The sequence below is a fragment of the Equus asinus genome, chromosome 8 (assembly GCF_041296235.1).
Source record: "Equus asinus isolate D_3611 breed Donkey chromosome 8, EquAss-T2T_v2, whole genome shotgun sequence".
In the NCBI taxonomy this organism is placed as follows: Eukaryota; Metazoa; Chordata; class Mammalia; order Perissodactyla; family Equidae; genus Equus; species Equus asinus.
In genome coordinates, this window is record NC_091797.1 from 6,154,212 (window position 1) to 6,179,890 (window position 25,679).

The 25,679-nt window shown below is 36.1% G+C and overlaps 1 protein-coding gene across 1 annotated transcript in view; it reads left to right on the forward strand.

Moving 5' to 3' along the window:
- LOC106833131 (protein eyes shut homolog) overlaps nt 1–25,679 on the forward strand; it is a 319,291-nt gene that overhangs the window by 245,268 nt on the left and 48,344 nt on the right. Inside the window, exons 5-6 of the mRNA XM_070514628.1 lie at nt 15,570–15,760; nt 16,699–16,826. Coding sequence (XP_070370729.1) covers nt 15,570–15,760; nt 16,699–16,826 — 319 coding nt within the window. The remainder of the gene's footprint in view (nt 1–15,569; nt 15,761–16,698; nt 16,827–25,679) is intronic.

Here is a 25,679-nt window from a genome sequence, read left to right on the forward strand (position 1 = left end):
ATACATATGATCAAATATATATAAATCACCATTTTAATAATCTTAATGTCAAGTCAATATGTTCTTTCACATTTCAATAAGAATTACCAAAAGATTGACTTTTATCTTTCTTTTCAGAAAACATCTCAGGTTTTGGTTTACCAATCCATTAATTGTAGATTTCTGCCCTTTTCTCCTTCTAGCAGCATATCTGCCCCAGTGAAGGGTGATCGCCCTATTTCTCAACTTTTCCTGTGAAATACTGGCTCTTTTCATATGGGGGGGTTTCATTTCTTTTCCTCAGTTTCACTGAGAAGCATCTATGTTAGTCTGGTGTTGGGCGTTGAGGTGCTTTTATCCACAGCACAGGCACGTCCCTGTTTAGACGCTTAAGGCTTTGATTAAACATGACAATGAAGGTAGATTTGTGGAGGCTTTACTCGCCAACCTAACTGGAGATACACTAATTTTAACCTTGATGCATATGGTTTTAGTATTAATGGCAGAACTTCCTTCCATTTCTTTTTGTTAGTATCAGTTTGTTTTTGTTGCTCAACATTAGTTTGCTAGTTGGAAATGCAGTTTCTCTCCTAGAAAAACTTGCATTTATTAAATGAGACTTTGTCTGAGGGATAGTGCTTAGTCCCATGTAGCCTAAGCTAAAATTGCAAAGTGGGATATGTGACCTATGCTACTCCTAAAGTCTGATTTGGATTCTGCCACACCCTTCCCATATCCTAACTTGGTGTTCTAGGAACCTTCTTGATTTCAGCCTCCCACTACTTAGAGTTTGAGGATGTGAGTGGATTTTTCCAGGGGCCATGTCTGTTTGCTCCTATGTTCCTTTTTGTGTTCTGTGTATGTCTTTAGGTACTTCTCTAAATGCAGTCTTGCATTGTGCCTTTTGCAGACATTCCTCAAAGTTCCTGATGAATGATGTAGGGATGGTGTATTCCTTGAACTATACTCCATGTGTCTGTTACCTCATTTGTATTGGATGTCTTAGTCAACTTGGGCTGCATTAACAAAAATACCACAGACTAGGCGGCTTATAGAAAACAGAAATTCAGGGGCCAGCCTGGTGGCGCAGTGGTTAAATTCGCACTTTCTGCTTCTTGGTGGCCCAGGGTTAGCCGGTTCGGATCCTGGTTGCGGACATGGCACCGCTTGGCAAAAGCCATGCTATGGTAGGCATCCCACGTATAAAATAGAGGAAGATAAGCATGGATATTAGCTCAGGGCCAGTCATCCTCAACAAAAAGAGGAAGATTAGCAGTAGTTAGCTCAGGGCTAATCTTCCTCAAAAATAAATAAATAAATGAATAAAATAAAATAAAAAAAGAAAACAAAACAAAAATTCATTTCTCGCAGTTCTGGAGACTGAAAGTTCAAGATGAGGGTGCCAGGATCTAGAGAAAGCCCTCTTGCAGGTTGCAGGTTGCTGACTTCCTAGTGTATCCTCACATGACACAGAGCATAGAGAGGAAGAAAGCTCTCTCATGACTTTTATGAGGGTATTAATCCCATTCTTGAGGGCTCCATCCTCATGACCTCATCTAATCCTAATTTCCTCCCAAAGGCTCCACCTCTTAATGTCATCTCCTTGAGGTCAAGGTTTCAATACATGAATCTGGGGAGCGACATAAACAATCGGTCTATAACAATGGGTATAATGACAATGTCTACTTCATAAAATTGCTGGGTTAATACTAATAAAGAGCTTTAAAGAACTTTCTATTTTTTCAAAGAAATAAAAGCAAAATAACATAGCATAGTCATTCACATGCATTTACGTGCAGTCTCCTACTGCTTTCGTGATACAATAGGGAAGTTGAGTAGTTCAGGAGATCGTATGGCCCTCAAAGTCTAAAATAATTACTATCTGACTCTTCAGAAGAAAAAGATGTAGATCCTTGCTATAAAAGAAAATATTAGGTAGTCATCTCCTTTCAATAGGTTGTGAGCTTAATCCTGCTAATTTGATTGGAAGAGCAGAGTAGCGAGAGCCACATATTAGGGACTTAGCAAAGTTGATATTTTTAACTGTTAAAATTTCATACCATGCTTAGTGGAAACTGAATTAATAACATGAGGATAAGAGTACTTAAAAGGTGTTTGTTAAGGTATGTATAAAATAAATAACTTAAAATAGTCTTTTCATTTATGTGAAATACCTAAATATCAACCTTTTACACAATTCCTTTTAACGTAGATGAATATTAAGTATTTGCATCAAATATCCTTGCTTATTGTGAAGCAATTCTTCATCTTGACAAAGTCTTAGAACCATAATCAAAAATGAGTGGACAAGTTAGCTGTCTTTCTTCACTTTTCTTGTGTTTGCTGTTTATTTCACTTTTCTAGTCCTTGAGCAGAGCTCCTACCAACCATTTCTTTCTCTTCTCATAGGAATGAAAGGCAAATTACTCTTCTATTTGGTGTTGTCTTTGTGTTGCCTATCCTTCCAGTATAATAGCTTCATTCTTATGTGAAAGTAGACTGCAATGAATTTATGTGAATAAAATGTTCAACTAACTGCAATGCATTCTTTTACGTGGAATTGCTTTGGAAAATTTTGACACTTCATTAGAGGATTGACCAAAAGAACTTGTTGAAATCATAATAAAACATAGAAGTCTAAAATGAGCTTTTATTCACTGTGATTTTTCTATGGATGTATGTACTTTGTTAGGATAGCAGAGCTAATTTTATAGAAGCCCAATTATGATTTCTGTTAAAATAAAAGTTACTTAGATATTTTAATAGGATTTCTGTTTAAATTTCTTAGTTTAAATTATTTGGATTATGTATGTACAGTTGTGTGTGTGTGTGTGTGTGTTACTTATGACAATAATTACTGATACTTGGAAAATTGTTACTTCATCATGAACTCCTTTCTAAAATTGGCTATTTGTGGGGCCTTCCTGGTAGCATAGTAGTTAAATTCTCATGATCCTCCTTGGTGGCCCAGGGTTCACAGGTTTGGATCCCAGGCATGGACCTACACACTGCTCATCAAGCCATGCTGTGGTAGCATCTCACATATAAAATAGAGGAAGATTGGCACAGATGTTAGCTCAGAGACAATCTTCCTCAAGTAATCAGGAGAATCTCTTCAGTCTCTGTCTGCACACTACTCATCAACTTGGCTCTTTACCTGTCTGACTCAACCTTTTCTCCTATTACATTGCTGCCTGCTGCCTGCTACCTGCAGCTAATCCCTCTACCTGAAATCTTGGTAAAATCAGATACTCCTTCAGTTGGTCTGGAGTGGACTCTGCAATTCTGCATTTCTAATGAGATGTCAGGTGAAATCCTGGTGTTGCTTGTTCAGAGACTACACTTTGAAGAGCCAGAGGTTATATCCATTCTTCTCACTCTGTCTTGAGCCCATGCAAATAAGTGTTTATCCCCATCACTCCACAGAGACATTTCTACCAAGGGCTATTTAAATCCCCATTGCTAAACTCAATTGCTAATTAAATTCAGTCGAATTCTTCATCTGATTTTAGCCATCAGCAGCATTTGACATACTTCGTATTTTTGAAATTTTTTGTCGTTCAGCTTCTTGAGCACCACACTGTTGTTTCTCTGCTTCCTTACACCGTGTTGTTCCTTCTCAATCACTTTCTGGGTACCTCTTCACCTCTATGATTCCCACTATATGCCATCATGCTCCCAATATTTAAACTTCAAAGCTGTCTTCTTCATCTGCATTTGTTCTCTTGGAGATGGCACTCAGTCGCTTAGCTTTAAATTCTGTCCATATGCTGGGGAATCTCAACTTAAATCTTCAGATCAGTCTTCACTCCTGAAGTCCAGATCTCTATGGTCCACCACCTATAAGATGTCTTCACTTGTACATGTAATAGATATCTGAAAATCAACATGTTTAAAACCAAATTCTAATTTTCTCCCCTGTTTCCTCATCTCAGAAAAAAACGAACCTCACTCTCTGGTTGCTCACATCAAAAAAATCCTTATCTTTCCTTTCTCTCTTAAATCCATAGCACATCTAGCAGTCTTTACCTCCTACATATATTTAGTGTCTGATCTTTCTCGGGATCTTCTTCACCAGCATCCTAATCCGAGTCCCCAGATTTCCATGTCTGGAATACGGCAGTTGTCTAAGAACTGGTCTCTCTATTTCACTCATGGCCATCTACGCTCTACTTTTAAATTAACCTTTAAAAGCAGTGAGATCATCCAAAACCTCAGCTCAAAATGCCCTATTATCTTTCCATAAAATTTAAAATGAAAGAAGCAAAAGCCCAAGCTTCTGAAATAGCCCGTTCCACCCTCCTTCTCACTTTTCTTCTCTGAACTCATCTCCTTTTGGGGCCCCTTGTTGACACGGTCCTGTAGCTTTCTTTCTTCTTTTGAACATCCTACACACACTCTCAACTCAAAGTCTTTACACTTGCTATTTTCCCTGCTGAAATACTCTTTGTTAATTCATTCATTTGTTCAACAAATATTTACAGAGAGTCTGCTGTGGGGCAGCAGCATTCTATTTGCTTGTGAAAAGTCAGTCAACAAAACAGACAAAATTACCTATCTGAGTGGAGCTTATATTTGAATGGAGGCAATAAATCATAAAACAAAACAAAAAATTCTTATGTTCTATATTATTTTAGAAGGTGGTGTATCCATGAAAAATAGAGAGTACATCAAAGTGAGGGGAGTTGGGTGTTCAAAATACTTTTCTGCAAGATAACCACAGGATGCCACCCCTTACTCTGCACAGGTGTCAGTGACTCCCCTCACCCCTGGGCTCTCCCTGACCACCCTCTTCACAAGGTGCACCTTCTAGAACTCCCTGTCCCAACACTGCCACTGCTTTCTTTCTCTCCACAGCATTTATCACCAGTAAACAGACTATATATTTATTTGATTATTTGTATTTTACATCTATTCTATTTCTGTGTGAACTCATGACTTTATGTGATCAAAGTCTGCTTTGTATGTTGCTATAACCCAAGCCCCTAGAATACTCTTTGACACTTGGTAAGTGTTGGTAAACACAGCATTAATCTAAACTACTGAATCAGAGTGTTGTTTTACTTACTTCATATCTGTGGGGAATAATATGTTTTTTAGTAAGAAAAGTCTGATCCCTTGATTAATTCGGGAGTCTAAGCACATGTATTTATATTTCTTTCCTTCAAACATTGGATTAAAATGAACCATAATGGTGTTTCTTGGGAATAAAAGAGAGACCATTATCAGACAGTCTTTTCAGGAATTCTGGGAAAACTGAGAGGCCAATGGATCAGGTAGATTAAAAAGCAAGATAGAAAAATGCAGCTCAAAACATGCACTGCAAAATGTTTGGCGGTAGAAAGAATAGTTCTTCCTATTTTGAAATCTTGGGCAGATTCCAAGCTCAGAGTCAAACTTGTGAGAATGGGTCACTGGGCAATCTGTAGGAAAATTAATTTAAAACCTCCAGTAGGAACAGTTGGGACAACTATTTTAGAAAGGATCTTAGTGTGGGTGAGAGAGCTAGAAAGAAAATCAGAGAAAATACAAGGATATGCTAATCCTATGAAGGGAGAAAGTAGAGGAGAAAAGGAAAGATGTGAAAGGAACTGAAGAGTGGCTCTCAGAAGTGAGCATTCTGACAAATGGAAACGCTAAAGCAAGCACAGACAACGGCGATGCTAGTCGGGGGTCAAGGAACAGTAGGCTGCCAGAAGTGATGAGGAGATCTCATCCTGAGAGAATGAGGTGTCACCACATCCATGGAGCCGTCTGTACATCATGTGCCTCCCTTATGATCAGAAAAGGGAAACCCTGTACAGGAATCTATAGTTACTAACAGTTAGAGGAGGAACTTTAAACTCAACAAAGATAAGGACTAAATCCAAGAGAAGGCCAAACTAATTAAGGGAGAAGAAGAAAATTTCAATATTTTTAGGAGCTTGCAAGAAGATACTGTGGCAATTATTAAAAATTTCAGATTTCCTAGAAATTAAATACATGGTCACTCACTTAAGAATCACATATATGGTCTGAAAATAGCATGTACAATCATCAGTATGTTGAAAGATATAGTAAAGTCTTCTCCCAGAAGATAAAACAAATGATATAAACATGGAGGAAAAAAGCGAAGTTGCATCATAGAAGATAGTTGCAGATGTACCAGTCTTTATATAATAAAAATTCCAGAAAGAAACAAGAGCAAGGAGGGGAGAAACTAATAAAATATAGTGTAGTAAAAAAAAAAAATCAGATCTGGAGAAAGACTTGAATAGACTGAAAGGGTCAAGAGAGTGTTAAGCAGGATTGATAACAAAGAGAAGACACTCTAAATCACATGTTGATGGAAATGTTAAAATTCCTAAGAAATTCTAGAAGGGCTCAACCAATCAATCAACTTCAAAGCATCCGATTAGCATCAAACTTCTTTAACAACTGCCCAAAGTGTCAAGGTAAAAAAGCTACATCTTTCTACAGTATCTACTGAGCTCTAAACCAAAATTACGTTGTTCATTTAATTTTATGCGCATGAACTTGTATTCAAGCATGAGAGCCAGATAAATAACATTCAAAGCATGCTAAGAATCAGATATATTGGGATCTACCAAAAATAATATGAAAGAATTCTTGAGGATATTTTTCAGGGAGACCAACACACAAACAAACAAACAAACAAAAAGCAGAGCAGATATAACATTCAAGAGAAAGAAGTGAACAAAATTACCAACAAGTAAAACAGTGCATTTCTAATTGTAAAACTCATTGTTGGTCAAACCCAAAGTGAGGATCTCAGTGTCCTGTATAATCAATATAAGTAAAGGAAATTTCTTAATTTGTTGTAATATGTATCTCACCATTGTTGGCTTTAAGAAATCCAGTCACACCACACATATCGTGAATCATTTTCAAATGTCATAAAGACTTGGGACAAGGGAGCTGGTGATCCAGATGTGACCCAGTCTCTCCATTCCCTTGCTTTTCCGTCTCAGAAATACTCCATCATACTAGCTCTCTTTCCCTAATACTTCTCGACCAGTTGTGACCAAACACTTTCACCCCATTACAGGTTCATAACTATTTTAAATTCATTTCGATTTTTTCTCCCCGCCAGAAAAATTTTAATATTACTTCCAAACAAAGAGACCACTGCTTTCTCTACACTAGTTTTCTTAATGACTGCAATAATTGGTTATATTTTTGAACACGTAAGTGAAAAGGATAGAAAGATAACATCATACATACGATACATAGATACATCAATTGACTGACAGGAATGAAGAACTGGTATGATCAGATTTTGTTATCTTTCTCCCTCAGTGTTACTCCAATATTCCTTTGCAAGATACATCTTCAATCAAGAAAAATAACAACTTTCCATAGCAGATATATAATGTTCTTTAATGTAGAATAAATACAAATTATGTGAACATTTCATTTTTAATTTTAAAAACAGTAAATTAAAAACGATAATATATATAATGAACTGAAAAACACATTTAGGTATTGGATGTCCACATGTATATCAGACACAATAAAAACATTTGCTGTTTCTGCCCTACACTTTCAAAAAAGTATCTGAGGTTAATTGTGTAAAAATTGCCACTCTATTGTCTGCGAAGTTTACATTTTCACTTATGTTTATTTCTTTCACACTAGTAATGAATTGTAAGTTTTTATATTTTAATTTTTCTTGAAAGAAAACTAACAGGACTATGTTATTTTAAAAGACTTACAAGAATCTGAACTATTGATGCGAACTTTATTTTCTTTCTCCATGATAGCCTTTCTTGAGCTACTTAAGGTATTATTTTGAAATTCAGGCTGTTAAATTGTTCCTACTAAATAGGCCATGGCTTTTAGAGATATTATATAATGGTTTCCTGAAGTTTTTGCATGATTTATTTTTGCTTTGTGGCTGCCTGTATAAAAGATAACAAAACAAAATGTAGCATCGTATTGAAATTCACTGTCGGCTCGCAGTGAACATGTGCCTTAGTATTTTAATAAGTCTACAGTGGAAAGATGTATCACCCACTTTTGCATTTACCATCTAGTAATTCTTTTTACATTGAACATGTTTTTTAATGCCCCATGTTCTGATATAAAGTGGTCTATTTTCACATAGTGACTTATACAAATGCTTTAATAAAGTGAAGAAATAGAAACAGAGCCCACATATAGATTGACCACATCAATCTATGCCCATAAATAGTCATACTTCATTCGATTCCTGATGTTGGCCGCCGATATTTCCAACACATCATTCTTGTATCTGTATTTGCAGATAGTCCTAGTGTGTGTATTGGGTGCATCTTGCCAAAAGCAGTAAATAGCAACTGAAACATTCTAATAAATTTGTTTTTTCCAACCTCTTCTACTATGGCTGTTGAATAAGCATGCATTCGAATTCCTCTCAAGTTACATCAGGAGACACTTTATAATGTAGATTGTCATCTTTTCGGCCTTTCTCAGTTCCTCACTGTCCAACACCCATTAAGCCAATAACACAAGTTTTAAGCTCTTGTTATAGCAGAACCTCAATTTTGGTGACATATTTTGTAGTAGTCATGAGAACTGGGTTATGCTGAATTAATAAATACACCTTAACACAATGTTTTTATCACTCACACAAAGGCCGTTGACAATCTGGGACCTCTGCAGGGTAGTTCTTTTCCAAGTGGCAATTCAGGAATTCAGTTTGCTGGAATATTTTAGACACACCGGCTAGAACATTTAACATCTAGCTGTCTAGTGCAAGAAGAGTGAGAGATGGAAGGATATGTGTTAACATTCAAAGGCTATGACCTGGACAGGACTCCCAGAATTTCTACAAAGATCCCATTGGCTGCAACATACATGACATAAAAGGGTGGATAAGAAGTGTAGGTGGTGGATAAGAAGTATAGGTAGTCTTTGGAATAATGGGTGAACTTTACTGTCTCTGTCACAGTGTTCCAAAAACCGATCTGGTTGTCATTAGTGGGATATCAGCTAACTCTCTGGTTGCTGACTCCCAGCTCACTATTTGGTGAGTTATTTCTGGCCACTGTGATTGTGTGCCACTATCCCATGCTACTTTACACCAAGTTTGTATAAAAGTGTTTTTTTTTTTGATTTCCCATAGCAACGCTGAGTTCACACCATCACATGCACAATAGGGTGTTACTGAGACAGTAATAAAAAGGAGTTAAGTCAGGAAATGTACACTGGAACACGAGATGAGTTGACCTCAGAATTCACCTCACGAACAACCTTTAGACCAGCTCATACAAAAACCCACTTTGCCCTGTGGTCAGGACTGAGTCTCGGGGGACCACTTACTTCCTCTCAACAGGAGTGCCCACATACATCTCCTCTATTAGAGTCCAGGCCTTATGTATCTGAAGGCAAGAGAAGAGCCTCTTTTCATCCCCCTGAATCTTTGCTTCTTTTCAGTAGGGCTAATCTTCTGTGATGAACGACAGTCTCAACTTCCATTCTTCTCTGAGAAGTCATCTCCCCTATTCACTATCTACTTTGCACAAAACTTCCATCAGGGCAATAGATCAAGTCATACTAAGGAGTCCGTTTCCTTGAACCTTGCCATTCTTTCATGAATAACAGTACATGTGAAGCTTCAAAAGCACATTCTGTTTGTACCAGGAAATCTCAGTTTAGTCCGCAATTTGAATATTTTTGGAGAAAGCACGTATGCAGGAAAAGAACACCAGCAGCAGCAACACCAGCCCATATCGCGTTATTCTTTATAAATGTTTTCAAAAAATTAGCCATGCAATATATCTTCTTAGCTTCTTGTTAGTTTTCGTATACTGTGACATCATTAGGAAAACTGAACTATATTTATTTTTATAAATGTCTGTTTCACAGGAGAAAACCTTTGCAACATAGTCATTGGAGGAGAGCTCTTAGACATGACACCAAAAGCACAATTCATAAAAGGAAAAAAGTAAACTAAAAATATTCAAAATGAATTTTTTAATCTAGAAATTCCCTGTCAAGAGGATGAAAAGATAAACGATATACTTGCAAGCTAGATGTGTGACAAAGGACTCATAACTAGGCTATATAAAGAATTTTGTTTGCAGAAGCCAAATAAATATTTTATTTATTTTTGTGCATTTTTTTATATTCCACATATAATGCTGTACAACCTACTGTTGTATCTTAGAGAAGAATACTGGATTAATGTTAAGAGTCAAATGATATCTGAGTCTTCCACCTTTTTTTAGAGAACTAATCTAGTGGGTGTATGTCGTGGTAAAGGAGCATGGAGCTATAATATGATTAGGTGGGATGCACAAATTTTTATTATTAATCTGCCATTAACATTAATTAAACAACTATGTGATGTGGTAAGTTGTGCAACCGCTAGCAAAATTAGTTTTTTACTTTAAAAAATGAAAATACGAACTGGATAATAATGGACCTTTAAAAATCCCAGATTTGCCTTAAGGAGTTTATCACAAAAGAGTGGATGGAAGTGCTGCGGACATGCCAAACATTACATACACATAAGGTGGTATTGCTTAAATGATTGCTTACCAGGAAGCTAACTAACGTTTGTGTCTTAAATATAACTCAATATTATTACCCATATTTAATTATTTAATAGGATACTGTGGTGTTAACATCACAACATTGAGCAGTACACATTCATTCTTCCCTCTGTGATCAAAATAATTACTCATGTAATAATATCCTGAAATTAGAGGTCGAGTCACTTTAATATAGTAATGCCAATAGTGTGGTCGCTCCATATTTTATACTGCCTCCATGTCTTTATATTTAAAATTTAACACACAATCCAAACTTCAAATGAATTAACAGCATATCATCTAAGTGGGTTTTTCTGGCTTGTATACTGTTAATAAGTAATTTAATTCTTTGTAGTTGAATGTTTCTTGATGCTCAAGCCCATATAGTAATGAAAGAGTTGGATGTAAAGATTTTTTCCAATAAACTTGTATACTCGTCAGCATTGAGTTATATAGTGAACTGGTTGACAAAGTTTATGACCTTGAAGTATAAATACTTTTCAGATTTTCTGCAGATAATTTCTAGAGGCCAAGTACGCCGTCTTTCGGAGGAAGTCAAATATTTCCCCATTCAGCTCTCTTTAACGTGTATGAATTGTCCAAAGCCTTATTCAGGCCAACAAGAGTAAAAGGGTAAATTTTACTTCAAAATCTAGGAATTGACAGATGTGGCAAGGGTTGTCAGGCCACTACTACAGGTGCTTTTTGTGGTCTCTATGATGTGCCTAATGACAGTGTGTTGAACATAATCTCCCAAAAGTTCCTCACCTCTCCCGTGAAGCACCTGTTGATCCAAGTCTTAGAGAAGCTGCAGTGTTTGGGCTCCCAGGCCTGGACCTTCATACCACTGCTTTATCAATTCTATTCGGAGGATATTATCAGAGTAGGGACTAGGGGGAAGCAAGTGACTTGTCTAGGGCTCAAGCTCTAAAGAGGCACTCCCTCTAACGTCGCATCAAGTACCAAACATGCACTTGCACAACTCTGGTGTTAACAGACAATGTATAAACAAAAGAGCATGGCCAGAAAACAAGTCTCAGTAAAGCAAAGGAGTGAAAATTATATGATATATGGTCTCCAATCCTAACCGAATTAAATTAGAAATCAACAGCAGAAAACTTTTGAGAAATCTCCAAATGTTTGGAAATAAAGCAAATTCCTAAAATAATTTGATTCAAAGAAGAAATAACAATAGGATACACACAGCATGTCAAAATTCACAAAATGTAGCTAAAAGAATGCCTATAGGGAATTTTATAGTTCTAAGTTTCTATGTTAGAAAAGAAAAGGTGGGGGTCAGCCTGGTTGTGTAGTGGTTAAGTTCACGTACTCTGTTTTGGCAGCCCGGGGTTCATGGGTTTGGATCCTGGGCACAGACCTAAATACCACTCACCAAGCCACACTGTGGCAGTATCTCACATACAAAATAGAGGAATATTGGCACAGATATTAGCTCAGTGACAATCTTCCTAAAGCAAAAAGAGGAAGGTTGGCAACAGATGTTAGCTCAGGGCCAATCTTCCTCACAAAAAAAAAAAAGAGAGAGAGAAAAGAAAAGAAAACAGAAAGGTCTTAAATCAATGCTCTAAGCTTCTACCTTAAATAACTAGAAAAGAAGAGCAAACTGAACCTAGAACACATGAAAGAAAGGAAATGGTAAGATTAGAGAAAAAATTATCAAAACTTATGAGAAAAATTGCTAAAACAAAACACTGACTTTTAAGAAAAACAAAATGCAAATATGTTTAGTTGGACTGACTAAGAAAAAACAATGGAAGAAACAAATGAACCAAACCAAGATTTAAGTGGGGACATCATTAATGGCCATTCAAAATTAAAAGGGTTATAAGGAAATACTACGAACACCGTTATGCCAAACAATTAGACCACGTAAATGAAATGGACAAATTCCTAGAAAGACACTGATTACCAAAATTATCTCAAGAAGAAATAGAAAATCTATATAGACCTACCAAATATTTAAGGGATAAGTACTAATCCTGATGAAATTTTCAAAAAAAAAAAAGAAGAGAAGAGAAGGGAACACTTTTGAACTCATTTTAAGAGGGCAGTATTACCCTCAAACCAAAACCAGGCAAAGCCACCACAGGAGAAGAAAACTGAAAGCCAATATCACTTATGAATATAGATTGGAAATCCTCAGCAAAATGTGAGCACACCAAATCCAGTAACATATAAGAATATTTTTGTGCTCTGACAAAGTGGGATTTTTCCCAGGAATGAAAGATAGGTTTAATGTCTGAAAAATCAATTAATGTAATACTCCACATAAATAGAATAAAGGGCAAAACCATATAATCCTCTCAGTAGATGCAGAAAATCCATTTGACAAAATCCAACTTGCATTCATTATAAAAACTCTGAACCAATTAGAATAAAACTCCCTCAACCTGATCAAAAAGCTTTCGTAACAGCTGTTCAGTTAACGTCATGCCAGTGATGTTAGACGGACAGATTTTTCCCCTCACCATGGGAACAAGACAGTGACATCCACTTCCAGGACTTCCAGTCAGCCTTGTACAGGATGTTCCAGACTCTTTGATAAGGGGGGGAGATAGAAGCACACACAGATTGAAAAGGAAGAAGTAAAACTACATTTCTTAACAATGACCTGATCACATTTGTAGTCCGGAAAAGAACTACAGACTAATAATCAGGTTTACAGAGTTTCTAGGATACAAGACAATATACAAAAAGAAATTGTATTTCTATATACTAGAAACAAAATTCCAAACATAAAATTAAGAAAATATTTCCCTTAACAATAGCATCAAAAGAATAAAATGTTTAGTTGTAAATTTAACTAAAACTACCCAACATTTTTTAGAGAGATGAAAGAACCTCTAAACAAATGGAGAGATATTGCATATTCATTGATTAAAGCTTCATATTATTAAGATGGTAATTCTTCTTGATGTTATCTATTGACCCATTGGAATCCTTACAAATACTTTAGCAGACTTTGTGTAGAAATTGACAAGCTCATACATAATTTTATATGAAACTGTAAAGAAAAAAAGGAAAAGTAGGAGGACTGCCCAATTTCAAACCTTACTATCAAGCTAAATTTATCCAATGTGTTGTCGCATATGGACAGGCATATAGGCCAATGGGATAGAATTGAGAGTTCAGAAATCAATTTTTATATTTACAGTCAATTGATTTTCCACAATAGTGAAAAGGAAATTAAATGGGCAAAGGACAGTCTTTAAAAAAATTTTTGCTGGGACATTGTATATCAACATACAATAAATAAATAGATAAACATATAAAATATATATATGAAATAACATATCATTGTCTCACACCATACAAAAACATTAACTCACATGGATCAGAGATCTAAATGTAAGAGCCAAAATTATAAAACTTCTAATAAGGGGCTGGCCTGGTGGCACAGCAGTTACTTTTGCGTGCTCCACTTTGGTGGCCTAGAGTTTGCCGGTTCAGATCCCAGGCAAGGACCTCTGCACCGCTTATCCAGGCATACTGTGGCAAGCATCCCATATGTAAAGTAGAGGAAGATGGGCATAAATGTTAGCTCAGGGTCAATCTTTCTCAGCAAAAACTGGAGGATTGGCAGCAGATGTTAGCTCAGGGCAAATCTTCCTCCAAAAAAAAAAAAGAAACTTTTAATAAAACAGAAGAGAAAATTTTTATGACCTTTGGTTAGGCAAAGAGTTCTTAGATGTGGCACCAAAAATGTGATATATAAAACAAATAAATTAAAATTGGCCTTAATGAAACAAAAGAAAAAATTATAATTTGGACTTAGTCAAATCAAAACTTTTCCTGTCCAAAAGTCACTAAGTGAGAAAATGAAAAGAAAAAGAAAGGGAGGAAAAGGAGAAAATATTTGCAAGTCACATATATTTCATTATGGAATTGTATTAAAGATTTACAAAGAACCCTCACTACTCAATAGTAGGAGAATAAACAGCACGATTTTAAATATCTACATAATTGAATAGAAGTTTCTTTAGTGAAGATATACAGATGGTTAATAAACATTTGAGAAGATACTCAAAAGCATTTAGTCTCATGGAATTGTGAGTTGAAACCACGAGGGGATACTCTTTTACACCCACCAGAATGGGCTATGATAAAGAAAGTAGACAATATCAAATATTGACAAGAACGTGGAAAAACGGGATATCTCATACCTGGCTGGTGTGAATGTAAAGTGGCACATCCACTTTACAAAACTATTTGGCAGTTTCTTAAAATGTTACACATAAATTTACCATACACCTCAGCAATTCCAGTGATAGGAATCTGTCCAAGAAACATGAAAATATCTATCCACCCAAATACTGTGTGGGAATTCATTATTCATCAAAGTTAGTTGCTAAGAGAGCAGATCTTAAAAGTTCTCATCTCGAGAAAAAGAAAATGGTACTATGTGTGGTGATGAATGTTAACTAGACATGGTGGTGATCATCTCACAATTATATATGTATATTGAATCATTATGTTGTACACCAGAACTAATATAATGTTATATGTCAATTACATCTCAATATAAAAGTTAAAAAGTGGAAACAACCCAAATGTTTGCCAACTGATGAGTGAATAAACAAAATGTTGTATACAACGTGAATTACTCTTTGGCAATAAAAAGTTACAAATTACTGATACATGAGACAACATGAAAAATCCTTAAAAAACTATGCTAAGCAAAAGAAACCAATCACGAAAGACAACATATTGTACCATTTCGTTTATATGAAATACCCAGAAAAAACAAATCTATAGAGACAGAAAGAATAATGGTTGCCTGGGGCTGGAGTTGGGAACAGTGAGTGATGCACAAGAGCTCTTCTTTGGGGAATGGAATGTGCCAAACTGAATAACGCTGATGGTTAAATAGCTCTAGACGTCTGCAAAAGTTACTGAATTATTGGTTTTCAATGGGTGAACTTTATGATATGGAAGCTATACCATGATAAATCTGTTAAAAAAAAGATTTCATGAACTCTAGAAACTTTTTCTACAATGATTTTTGCTACATATCTATGCTCATATTTTCTTTGCTTGTGTGATTTTTTTAAGGTCCATTCTGTGAGGAGTCAAAGAAATATTGCTTTTCTCAGTCTTTTTGGAAAGAAGGAATTTGCCAAAATAAAAGCTTGGCTTGCATTTTTGAATGCCCAGAAGGATTTCTCAATCAAAGCTGTGAAACTGATGTCAATGAGTGTTCTGTACCATGTCAGGACGGTGCTGACTGCATTGATATTCCAAATGTAAGTCTGAATCTAACATACAAGAGAGTAGTTTTAAAATATTTTTTACCATTATCAAACTATTTGAAAAGTACAAGTAATTGAAGTTTTTATTAACGTATTATAATCTTCAAACTCAGGAAAATCAGAGGAGCTACTTTATTTGTTTATTTTCATTTTTTCTCCATTTTAAATAGAAATCCCAATTCCAAAAACACTCTTCAATTTCATTTTCTTTCTCTTCCACCAGAATTCTCCCTTGTGAATAATGTAATTTTGTAAACTTTTCATATTTATTTATTTTTAATTTTTAGTCTATTACTTGATTATTTGATATTATTGCATTTTAACTTTTTAACTTAACATTTAACTAAATAAGACTAGGAAACAATTTAATAGTTCCCACAAATGACTTTCTTTACATTTTAGTAAGGTTCATATTTGAATTCATAATATGAATTCATATTCGTATCTTAAGGTCTTCCTTACTCCTGTGTCTTGTATTTGATGTTAGCTGTCAGCTGGTCCCTCAACTGGAGCTGTAAGCCAGAACCCTAAGTGTAACTTCTCTATATGGCTTGGCAACAATATGGTGTCTTCCAAGAGCAAGCCTCCCAAGATAATTAAACAGACATTGTATGGCCTCTTAAAAATAGCCTTGAAAGTCACAGAGCATCACTTGTTCTATAGTCACAACATGCTGACGTTCAAGGAAAGGGAATATAGTCCCCAATTCTCAATTAGAGGAGTGTTGAATTTCTGTAGTAGGAAGGAAGAGTATGTGAGATGGGAAGCATTGTTGTGACATTTTGGAAAATAGAATCTTCCACATTGTTGCACAGAGAACTTCTACTACATGTTTATGAAAATCATTTCCAACCCTCTCTTGGTAAGAATCCTTTTATTATCTCTGAAATATCTCAATGCTTTTATAAAAAATACTTTTTCGTCTTTTCTAGGAAATCATGTGCATCTGTTCCACAGCATTTACAGGCAAGCTTTGTAAGAGACTTCAAACACCACATGAGCAATTTCCATGCAAGAATAATGCCACATGTGTGAAATATGAGAAAGACTATCACTGCAGGTATAATTAACTAATTTCCTTTTTTTAAACAAAAAAATACGTGAATTTTCAAACCAAAAATAAAACAGCATGTTCTGTTTTAAACTTTAATTTTATTTTATGGCATGTAATATTCTACTTAAGTTAAGGAGAAACTTTTCATGTTTTTTATGGGTTATTTAATTGGTGTGGTATTGGTTTTTAAAAAATATTTAAGAAATTCTCAGACATAATTTGGGCACACACTTATAAAATGTATCTTATTGTATAATGGGATTTTTAGGATAACTGAATAATATTTAAAGGTCTAGAATGAAGTGATAAATGTAAATACCCATAGTATTATTTCTACTGTACACATACAACATTAAGGTTATATTTTGAAAGTGCAGAGTAACCATCTCTTCCTTCGGTTCACAGATCTCAGCTGATAATTTTTAGTTAGGGTCTTTAGGCAAACTTTTAGTAAACAGTGCTTTATTTAAATAAGAATTTGAAAAAATTACCCATTCGTAAATGACAGAAGTGACCTAGTTATTTGGGCCTATAATTTTAGTCATTTTAAATAGCTTTAGAGATACTTTCTCACACCATTAAGAAGTATAATTTGTACTCTTCACACTTACTTGACTTTTATCTGGCTGCTTAAAGTAAGTTCTGTTGGGCATTACTGAAGGGTAGTAAACAGCCTCAAAATTTTAGAATATTCATAAAGGCAGAAAATTAAAAGCTGTAGTACAAGAAAGTCTTAAAACACATTGAAAAGAACAGAATATGCATACACATCACTGATAAATGACTGACAATATTTTCATCAGTTTCAAAGGAATCTAAATGCAAGATTTAAAAAATATATTAAGCTTTTAAAATGTGACATTTTCAAAAGAGCATGAAGAGAAACTTCCTCATCATGTCAAGATCTTGGAAGATCTAACTCATCCAATCATTTTGTGCATGGGAATGTTAATTTACCAATAAATCCAATTATTGTCCTTTTAAAAATATTGACTTTTTAATATGTCATTTCTTTTTCTGAGCCTAATAGTGCTAGTATATTTATGAATCTACTTAGAAAAGTAATCAACTTTAAAAAATATGGATAGCATTATATAAATAGGGGTAAATATACATCCACATATAATATTTATTTTTAAAAATCTTTTGTATTAAGTATGATGCTTTTTTGGTCCTTATTATTAGCGTTTTCTGGTTGTCTGGAAGACTTTGTTTTTGATCTCATCATCAAAGGAAAAACTAGATAACCAGAGGCATTGTTGCCATCCCTCAGTTGATTGTTCTGTTACTATTTAATGGATTTAATTTTAAAATGATAGATTTTGATCCAGAATGCTTTGTTAAGCATGTTTTAGATGGGATGGAAGTTGTAGAAATTAAAGTTAGGTTTCCCTAGGATGGATGAAATATGTTAAGTAGTTAAGCAAGTTGTAAAAACTTTGAAGTAAAATTAGTCATGAAATTAATATGAGCCACTGTGTGTGTTCTAATTGTGGGAACTACCCACATTCTTTAAGACTTTGGTGTACATGTGCTCATCTTGAATCTACTTAACTAAAAACATTTTCCTCTCATTTGGTTAAATCAGACTCCTGATTATCAGAGGGAAAAAACAAGGCAAGTGACAGGAGAATAAAAACAAAACTGCTTCAACGAGGCAGAAATAACACATTGTCAAATTTGAATGATGAGTGAAAATCTAAGCCTCAGAAATCAGTAAGAGTATGGCCAAAATTTGAAACATGGAAGCAGAATTTTCAGCCCCAGTTTCCAACCCCCCAAACTCACTAGTGACACTCAAAAAATTCCTAACTCTCACTCAGTTGAAGTAATGACGATATAATCAATATAAATTAATAAAGCATAAACTTAAAACAATGACAAAAAATTAGTCTTGTCTGTTTTTCTTTTCACAAAAAAGATTAAGGGAATGACTGAAAATAATAAGAAAAATAAAACCCCTTCAACTTAAATGCCTTTAAGTTAAAAATTTCTCTGTGCCTTGCTATGTTAGAAGGCATATTTTTTTAGATCAGTGATTCTCACATTTTGGTGGCACCAGACTTGAGTGCATTAGAATTTCCTGAAGGGCCGTTTAAAACCTTGATCCTAGAGTTTCTAATTCACTAAGTCTGGGGTGGAGGTTGCAAATGTTCATGTCTAACAAATTCTCAAGTGACGCTGATGCTGCTGATCTGAAGACCGTACATTGAGAATTACTGGTTAAGATGAGCCGAGCTCAAACAGCACCAATGCAGAAAATCCTCCTCTCCTTTTTCCCCTACTGTATCTACACCCCACAACCCAAGCTTCTCCTCTTCTGTTCTGAACCCAGGAGAAAAAAGTGTGGGGTTGGGGAAGGAGCGAAATGAAGAGGAGAATACAAAGGTGATGATAGTATCAGTTTCTCTACTTTAACTTGTGGACTAGATCTAAATTCCTATAATTAGATGAGAGAGAGGAACTGAAGCAAAATTACCTCCTCGAGAAGGAGAATAAAACTCTAGTTATAAGAATTATTCAGCATCTAGTGACCTAAAAGCAAGGCAGTATTAGAAAAGCTAACTATTACGTGTGCCTACAAACTGACATTTCCCTTAATACTTAGAAGGCTGAAAGTTTTAGTTGTTTATGGCATAAAAATCTTTTTTTAAGAACAGTAAGTACAGTAGTGAAACATCAAAAGTGGCATTGCTGGGAGCAGACGGGGCACAAGTGGGATCTGGTGGAAAAGGAAGAGGGATAATGATGTCTTGGAGTCATCAGAAAGGTGGAACACAACTTTGGTGATTCTCTGAAATTACTGAGGGTTATTTTGGTTAGGGGTGTCAATACTTTGGCTAATAATTTGAAAATAAAATGGAGTTTGTGAACTATAGTAATCGCAGAAAATGAAAAATGATTTATAAGAATACTTGAAGAGTTTCTGTTAATACTCAAAGGAAATCAGCTAAGGTTCTGCCAGGAAACAGATGGCTCACTCAGAGTAATTTAGAAGAGTTGAATGAAAGGAGTAAAGGGTATGAAGATTAAGGGAAACTAACAATGTATGATTAATCATCCTGCACTTAGAAACAGTGGAGAGCTGTTGCCTTCTCTATGCTGAAGGGGCAAGCTAAGAATGAGTTAATAGAAGCCAGAGAGAGAAGTGTAGCTGTAGTACAGAACATTCTGACGCCAACTATGAACTTATGTAGATGAACATAGTTACTGTCAACCTAACACCTGGCAGTGAGAGAGTGGAGAGGGAATACCTGACGGTATTCTCCTCTCACCTTCTGACTTTCTGCTGGTCCAGCACGTTAGTAGAACCCAGTCACTGGCCAGCATCCTGAAGTACAGTGCAGGATGGAGAAGGATGAAGAAAAAGCATTGGAGGAGACTATTCAGTACCCAAAGAAATGTACGAGAGATTAAGACAATTAAATGTGAATTATGACACATTAGAGAGGATTTATGCTGAGGGGAGAAGAATAGATGAGTCATCAGAGGGAGTGAAAAAGGAAAGAAACATTCTCAGAGACTAAACTAGATTGGATGTCTACCTGTCTATGGTATCCTAAGAAGCAAACTCCTTGATCTATCCTCTAGGAGACAGCAGTGACTTTCAATATAATTATAGTATGATTATAGTATGATAGAAGGCTGTGCTCTGAGTTTCATGGCTCTCAAATACACAAAGACCCAGGAGCCACACGAGCATTTGACCAGAAGAGTGGCCCAACCTCAAGACTGGCTGTGCAGTAAAGTCATTCACAGTGAATGCTGTGGTGTGGAAACACTTGCCCACTTCCAGCGCCAGGACTTGTCACAGAAACGGGAGAACAGAAAGCAGAGAATTCCTCCCACTCTTCTCTACCATCATTCCTCTCTGACTATAAGAGTGAAAGAAGAGTTTTTCACCTTTCTTTGTTTGTTTTGGCCACAGGAAATGAGTTGTTTCAAGGTCTGTTTGGCACTTTTTTGCCCTTTGATACTTCAAATTAGGATTTGGCAGAAAGTCTATCCTTGAGTGACACTGAAATTCCTGCTAGAAGTTTCAAGGGAGAGTGAAACCGTCAAACTCCACAGTGACATCAAAAAACTGACCTACAGTGAGCCAGTCCTGATGGCCTAGTGGTTTAAGTTCTGTGCTCACCGCTTTGGTGTCCCAGGTTTGCTTCCCAGTCATGGAACCACGTTACCATCTGTCAGTTGCCATGCTGTGGCAGTGGCTCACATAGAAGAACTGGAACAATTTGCAACTAGGATATACAACTATGCACTGGGACTTTGGGGAGGGAAGACAAGAGGAAGATTGGGCACATCTTCTCCTGTGGGGGTGGAGGGGTGGGGGAAAATGATTTGCAGTATGTAGCTGTGCTACTGGATGTCATCTTGCAACCATAAGGAAATCCAGCTAGAGGACAAAGCCAAAATGCAAATAAGTGTAGAGCTGAGAGGATCAACAAGAAAGCCAGAACTACGATCTAGCTCTGCATGATGCAAGGACTACCTCTAAACAGTTTGCTCATATGGGCCAATAAGGCCAATGTCAGTTTAGTTTTTGCATTGAGATATTATTTACAACTGAAAACCTGAAAATTAATACACTGGAAATCTTTGTAAATCATTGATTTCATTTGATCACATATTTTAAATGGTTAACCTTTTGTCATATTTGTAGTTCTATTGTTCACTCAAATTAGTTAGCTACTAAAAGAAAACAAAATATCCCTACAATATAGTTTATTACTTTATATACAATAATTTTGAATTACTATGAAAGTCTATTCCACTCTAAGCTGTTCAAGAGGGTGACTGTGGTTTAATCATTTTGCAGCTCTAGAGCCTTTTACTGTGTAACACATAAAGAATTTCCCAAATAGTTTATTTAATTCATTATTTAATTTGTTTGTAGTGTTTTGATTTTTCTGGGTAAGATGGAAGGTCTTAACTCTGGATATGGCATAAAGTGACTCATTCATTCATTCATTTAATGATTAATTATTGAGCGCCTACTTTTCCAGGAACATTCCTCCTGTAATGGAAAATCTTCTATAGCAGTAGAAAAAAAGAAAAGAAAAGCAGGCAAAACACCCTTCCCTCAAGAAACTTACATTCTAGTGGATGGATACTATTTTACAGAATCGTTCCAACTCCTTTTTCCAGACTCGACTTCTGACGTATGATCCCAAGTGAAGGCACAGGGAGATGAGCTAGGAAGCTAGTATACTACTACAGCTAGAGATAGTGGTGATGACATTCCCTCCAAAGAGACACACGATGATGGAATTAAGGACCAGATTTGGAATATATTTCTAAAGAAGATTCAATGTTTTGCTGAAGGACTGGATGTGCGTCAAGAGATAATAAGAAGCCAAGGGTAACTCTAAGATTGTTTGCTCCATTGAAGAGTTGGGGTATAATCTTCTAAAATGGGGAAATATGTAGGAAGAGAAGCATGGTTGAGAGGGATGGAAATCAAGAATTCAGTCTGGGACAAGTTAGCTGAGACACCTCATGCAGCAAAGTGGAATGCTAAGGTAGGCATTCAGGTAGGTTAATTCCAGTTTAGAGGAGACGTCTGGGATACAAATATACATTTGAAAGCCAGCCACATAGCCATGGCCTTTAACACCAGGAAACTGCATGAGATCACCTTGTAGTGAGCCTAGAGAGGGAAGTGAGAGGTTTGCACACTGAGACCTTGGACACTCTTACAGTTAAGGGATGAAAGGATAGGAATATGAAACTGAAAAGTACGAGTGAGTTGAGGTCAGAAAAATACAGAGAGTCATCTCAGACACTATGAAATATTTTAAGAATATTAAGACAATATTAGATGGTCTCAAAATATGTGGCTAGATCTACTTAGAGGAAAATGAGGATTGATTTTTGCAATTGGAAATTGGAGATAATGGTTTCCTTGAAAAGAGCAGTTTCACAGAATGATGGGAAAAATATTGATTAGATCAATTCACAAATGAATGGAAGGAAAGAAATGGGCTTTTCCTGTGAAGGATAGTAGTGATAGAGAGTAATGGGGTGGCAGCTGAAGGAAGTTAAAAACAGGTCATTTTTAAATAGTAGGAGAGATGGGTTGGAATATAGTACACAAGCAAAGAAGTTAGCTTAGATAAGATGGCCCACATTATATCAATTATAATAGAGAAAAGTCAAATATTTGTACTGATATGGGTGTTTTGAATATGTGGTGTCGAATCATTCAGAAAGTGTCTCCTGATTGTTCTAGTCCTCATGTGAAATAAGAAGCAAGGTGAGATGGAAAAGTATGAAGAGCTCCAGATGAGTGAGAGGGAAATATAGGATTATTGATATGCAGCAATAAGGGTCTCTTTGCAGTTAGTGAGCATTAATTTAAAGTGCATTCTGTCCACAACGAAGTGCGGCATCCTCAAACCATGTTTAGTTACTCTTATGCCCACATGAAATAGCTTGAGTGTTGAATTAAACTAGGATTGGGTCTTGACCGGCCTACAATAATGGGGAAAGGAGTAAGTGATTTGAGGATGTATGTAAGAAGTGAGTACAGAAATGGATCATGGAATCAAATTCAAGTAAGTAAGGAAGTGAGGATATAATAAGGATGAGAGACATTGAAGATTTAGTAGGGTCAATGGATTATGGTGGTAAAAAATTGCCTTCAAAGGACTAGAAAGAGTGAACCGGAAAGGGAAATGAGGCTGTGGGTAGAAGATGAGATACTTGGAATGGAGATTCAGGAAGTCATGATTGTGGAGGGAATATAATTATGTATGATGGTATGGTATAATGATAGTATATAGAGTCATACAGTGGGAGCAGGTTGGAAAGTCAAAAAGAAGACTGAGATCTTTGTGTTGAGATGATCTCCTCCTCTAAGAAGCTGGCGTTTTAAGTGGATCAACTCTGCAGATATTGAAATAACTAAGTAAGACTGGAATTGTATTAGAAAAAGATAATGAGCCAGGTGTTAAATGTTAAAGAATTAGAATTACAGGGAGTGGTGAGAAGGGTTAGGTATGAATTCAACAGGAGAAGATATGTGTAGCATAGTTGATGGCACTACCTTCACATGATTGAGATTTTTAAGGAGAAGGGTGAAATATTGATCTTAAAACCACAATGAGGAAAAAGGAAGGTGTCTCCCCTAACATCCAGGCCCTGAAATGTGAGGGGTGAGGGAGAGAGTAGCTACCACTTAAGAAATTGAAGTCCAAATGAAAACGTGTACAGAGCTGATTGGGGGAAAGATCCACAGGGTGAGGAATGACCTGGAGCCTCTGGCTTCTTGGGGTGTCTGAGGTAAATGGCGATTATGTGTTAACCTTGATGGCCTCGAAGGTAGATCATAGTGGGGCAATCATGAGTGTTGGCATCATATTAGGGATATGAGGGCTTGTCAGGAGCTTGCAGAGCTCAATGGACAGCCCTTGGAAGCTCCTCCAAAGGCAGTGGTAAAGCCACAGGTCTCTGTGGGCCCCAACTCATTTACACAAGCAGCAGTGCCCAGAGTACTGCAGAGTACAGCTCCACTGAGGCTCTCTAGGGTCCCTGATGATCCCTCTGATGGAGGTGCGGGGTAGTGGAGGGAAGGGCCTTATGACCTGACATACAGGATTCTGAGTTCTGCACTATACACTAGAGTGGGATGTGTTTGTACTTGAAGACTACGTAAGGATTTTGAAGACCTTATGAACAACACTCCAAATATTGCCATCACACACCCCACACATCACGTGCATGTGCACACGTGCACGGACGCACACACTTACCTACTCTAATATTTACTGAGTGCAATGACTCTAACATTTTCTATATGTAAAGATAATCACATTCTGAATATTCAGATGGAAACGAGGAAACCTGAATCAGGAAATAAATGTTAATAAAACCAGCTAGGATCTTTCTCTTATGACAAGATTTTCCAGTCTGAAAATAAATTTTTAGCAAATATTTACTGAGAGTTATCTTTGGAAAAGACATTAGAAGCTAGATATTGGAAAACTATAAATATTATGTCTTTAAAAAATCAGAAATTTCATGATATACAGATTTTTGCTTTCTAAACCTTTTATTTTCTCCGCTCAAATTCTAAAATATTCCATGGGATAATGATGCTCTATTTTGTTCTCTCAGCTTATTGTTTTGTTTTTTCCTGGTTCCTACTCAGGGAGTTGCAATTATAGCTTGCTCTGCTTAGGTGCCAATTCAATGTATTAAAATACTTTTCTTTTTCTCAAGTCAGTTTCAGCATTTCATTAGCCTGTGTGATGTCTCACCATACCAGCCACTGGTAGTGTTTGGGTTTTCAATTTGTGTCACAGGTAAACCTAATTAAGCATGCATTGCGACTTTCAAATAGAACATTGCACCACAGAAATGCATAGGTCAGCATGTTTCCTTTCAACATATAATAAAGTTATATTTTCACATTAATTTTGAAAAATGCTTTTTAAAACAGCAGTCACACATTCTGATGATGAATGTGTTAATTAATGGAATGCTTCCACTTGGTCACTCAGTAATTCTCAACCAACAGGAAACCTCAACCTCGTGGAGTTAATTATCTCAAAAGCTGGGCTGCTACATTTTTCTTTCCTTGAAACCAATAGCCATATTTATAAGGCTAACCTTCCCTTTTGAATAAATCATTCTAAACTTTAACATAGAAAAAAAGTTTGTTAAAGTTTAAATATAGTTTTATAATTTCACATTCTGGTTATAAGCTGTATTACAATCGAAAATAGCTGGAACATGGTTGACATTTCCTCACCAAGAGTAGCTCCTGCTGCTATTAATGTCATTTTATATTTTCAGGAACTGTTATAGTTGACTGAAGTCATCCCCAAATCTAAGTGCTCATTTTGAGAAAAT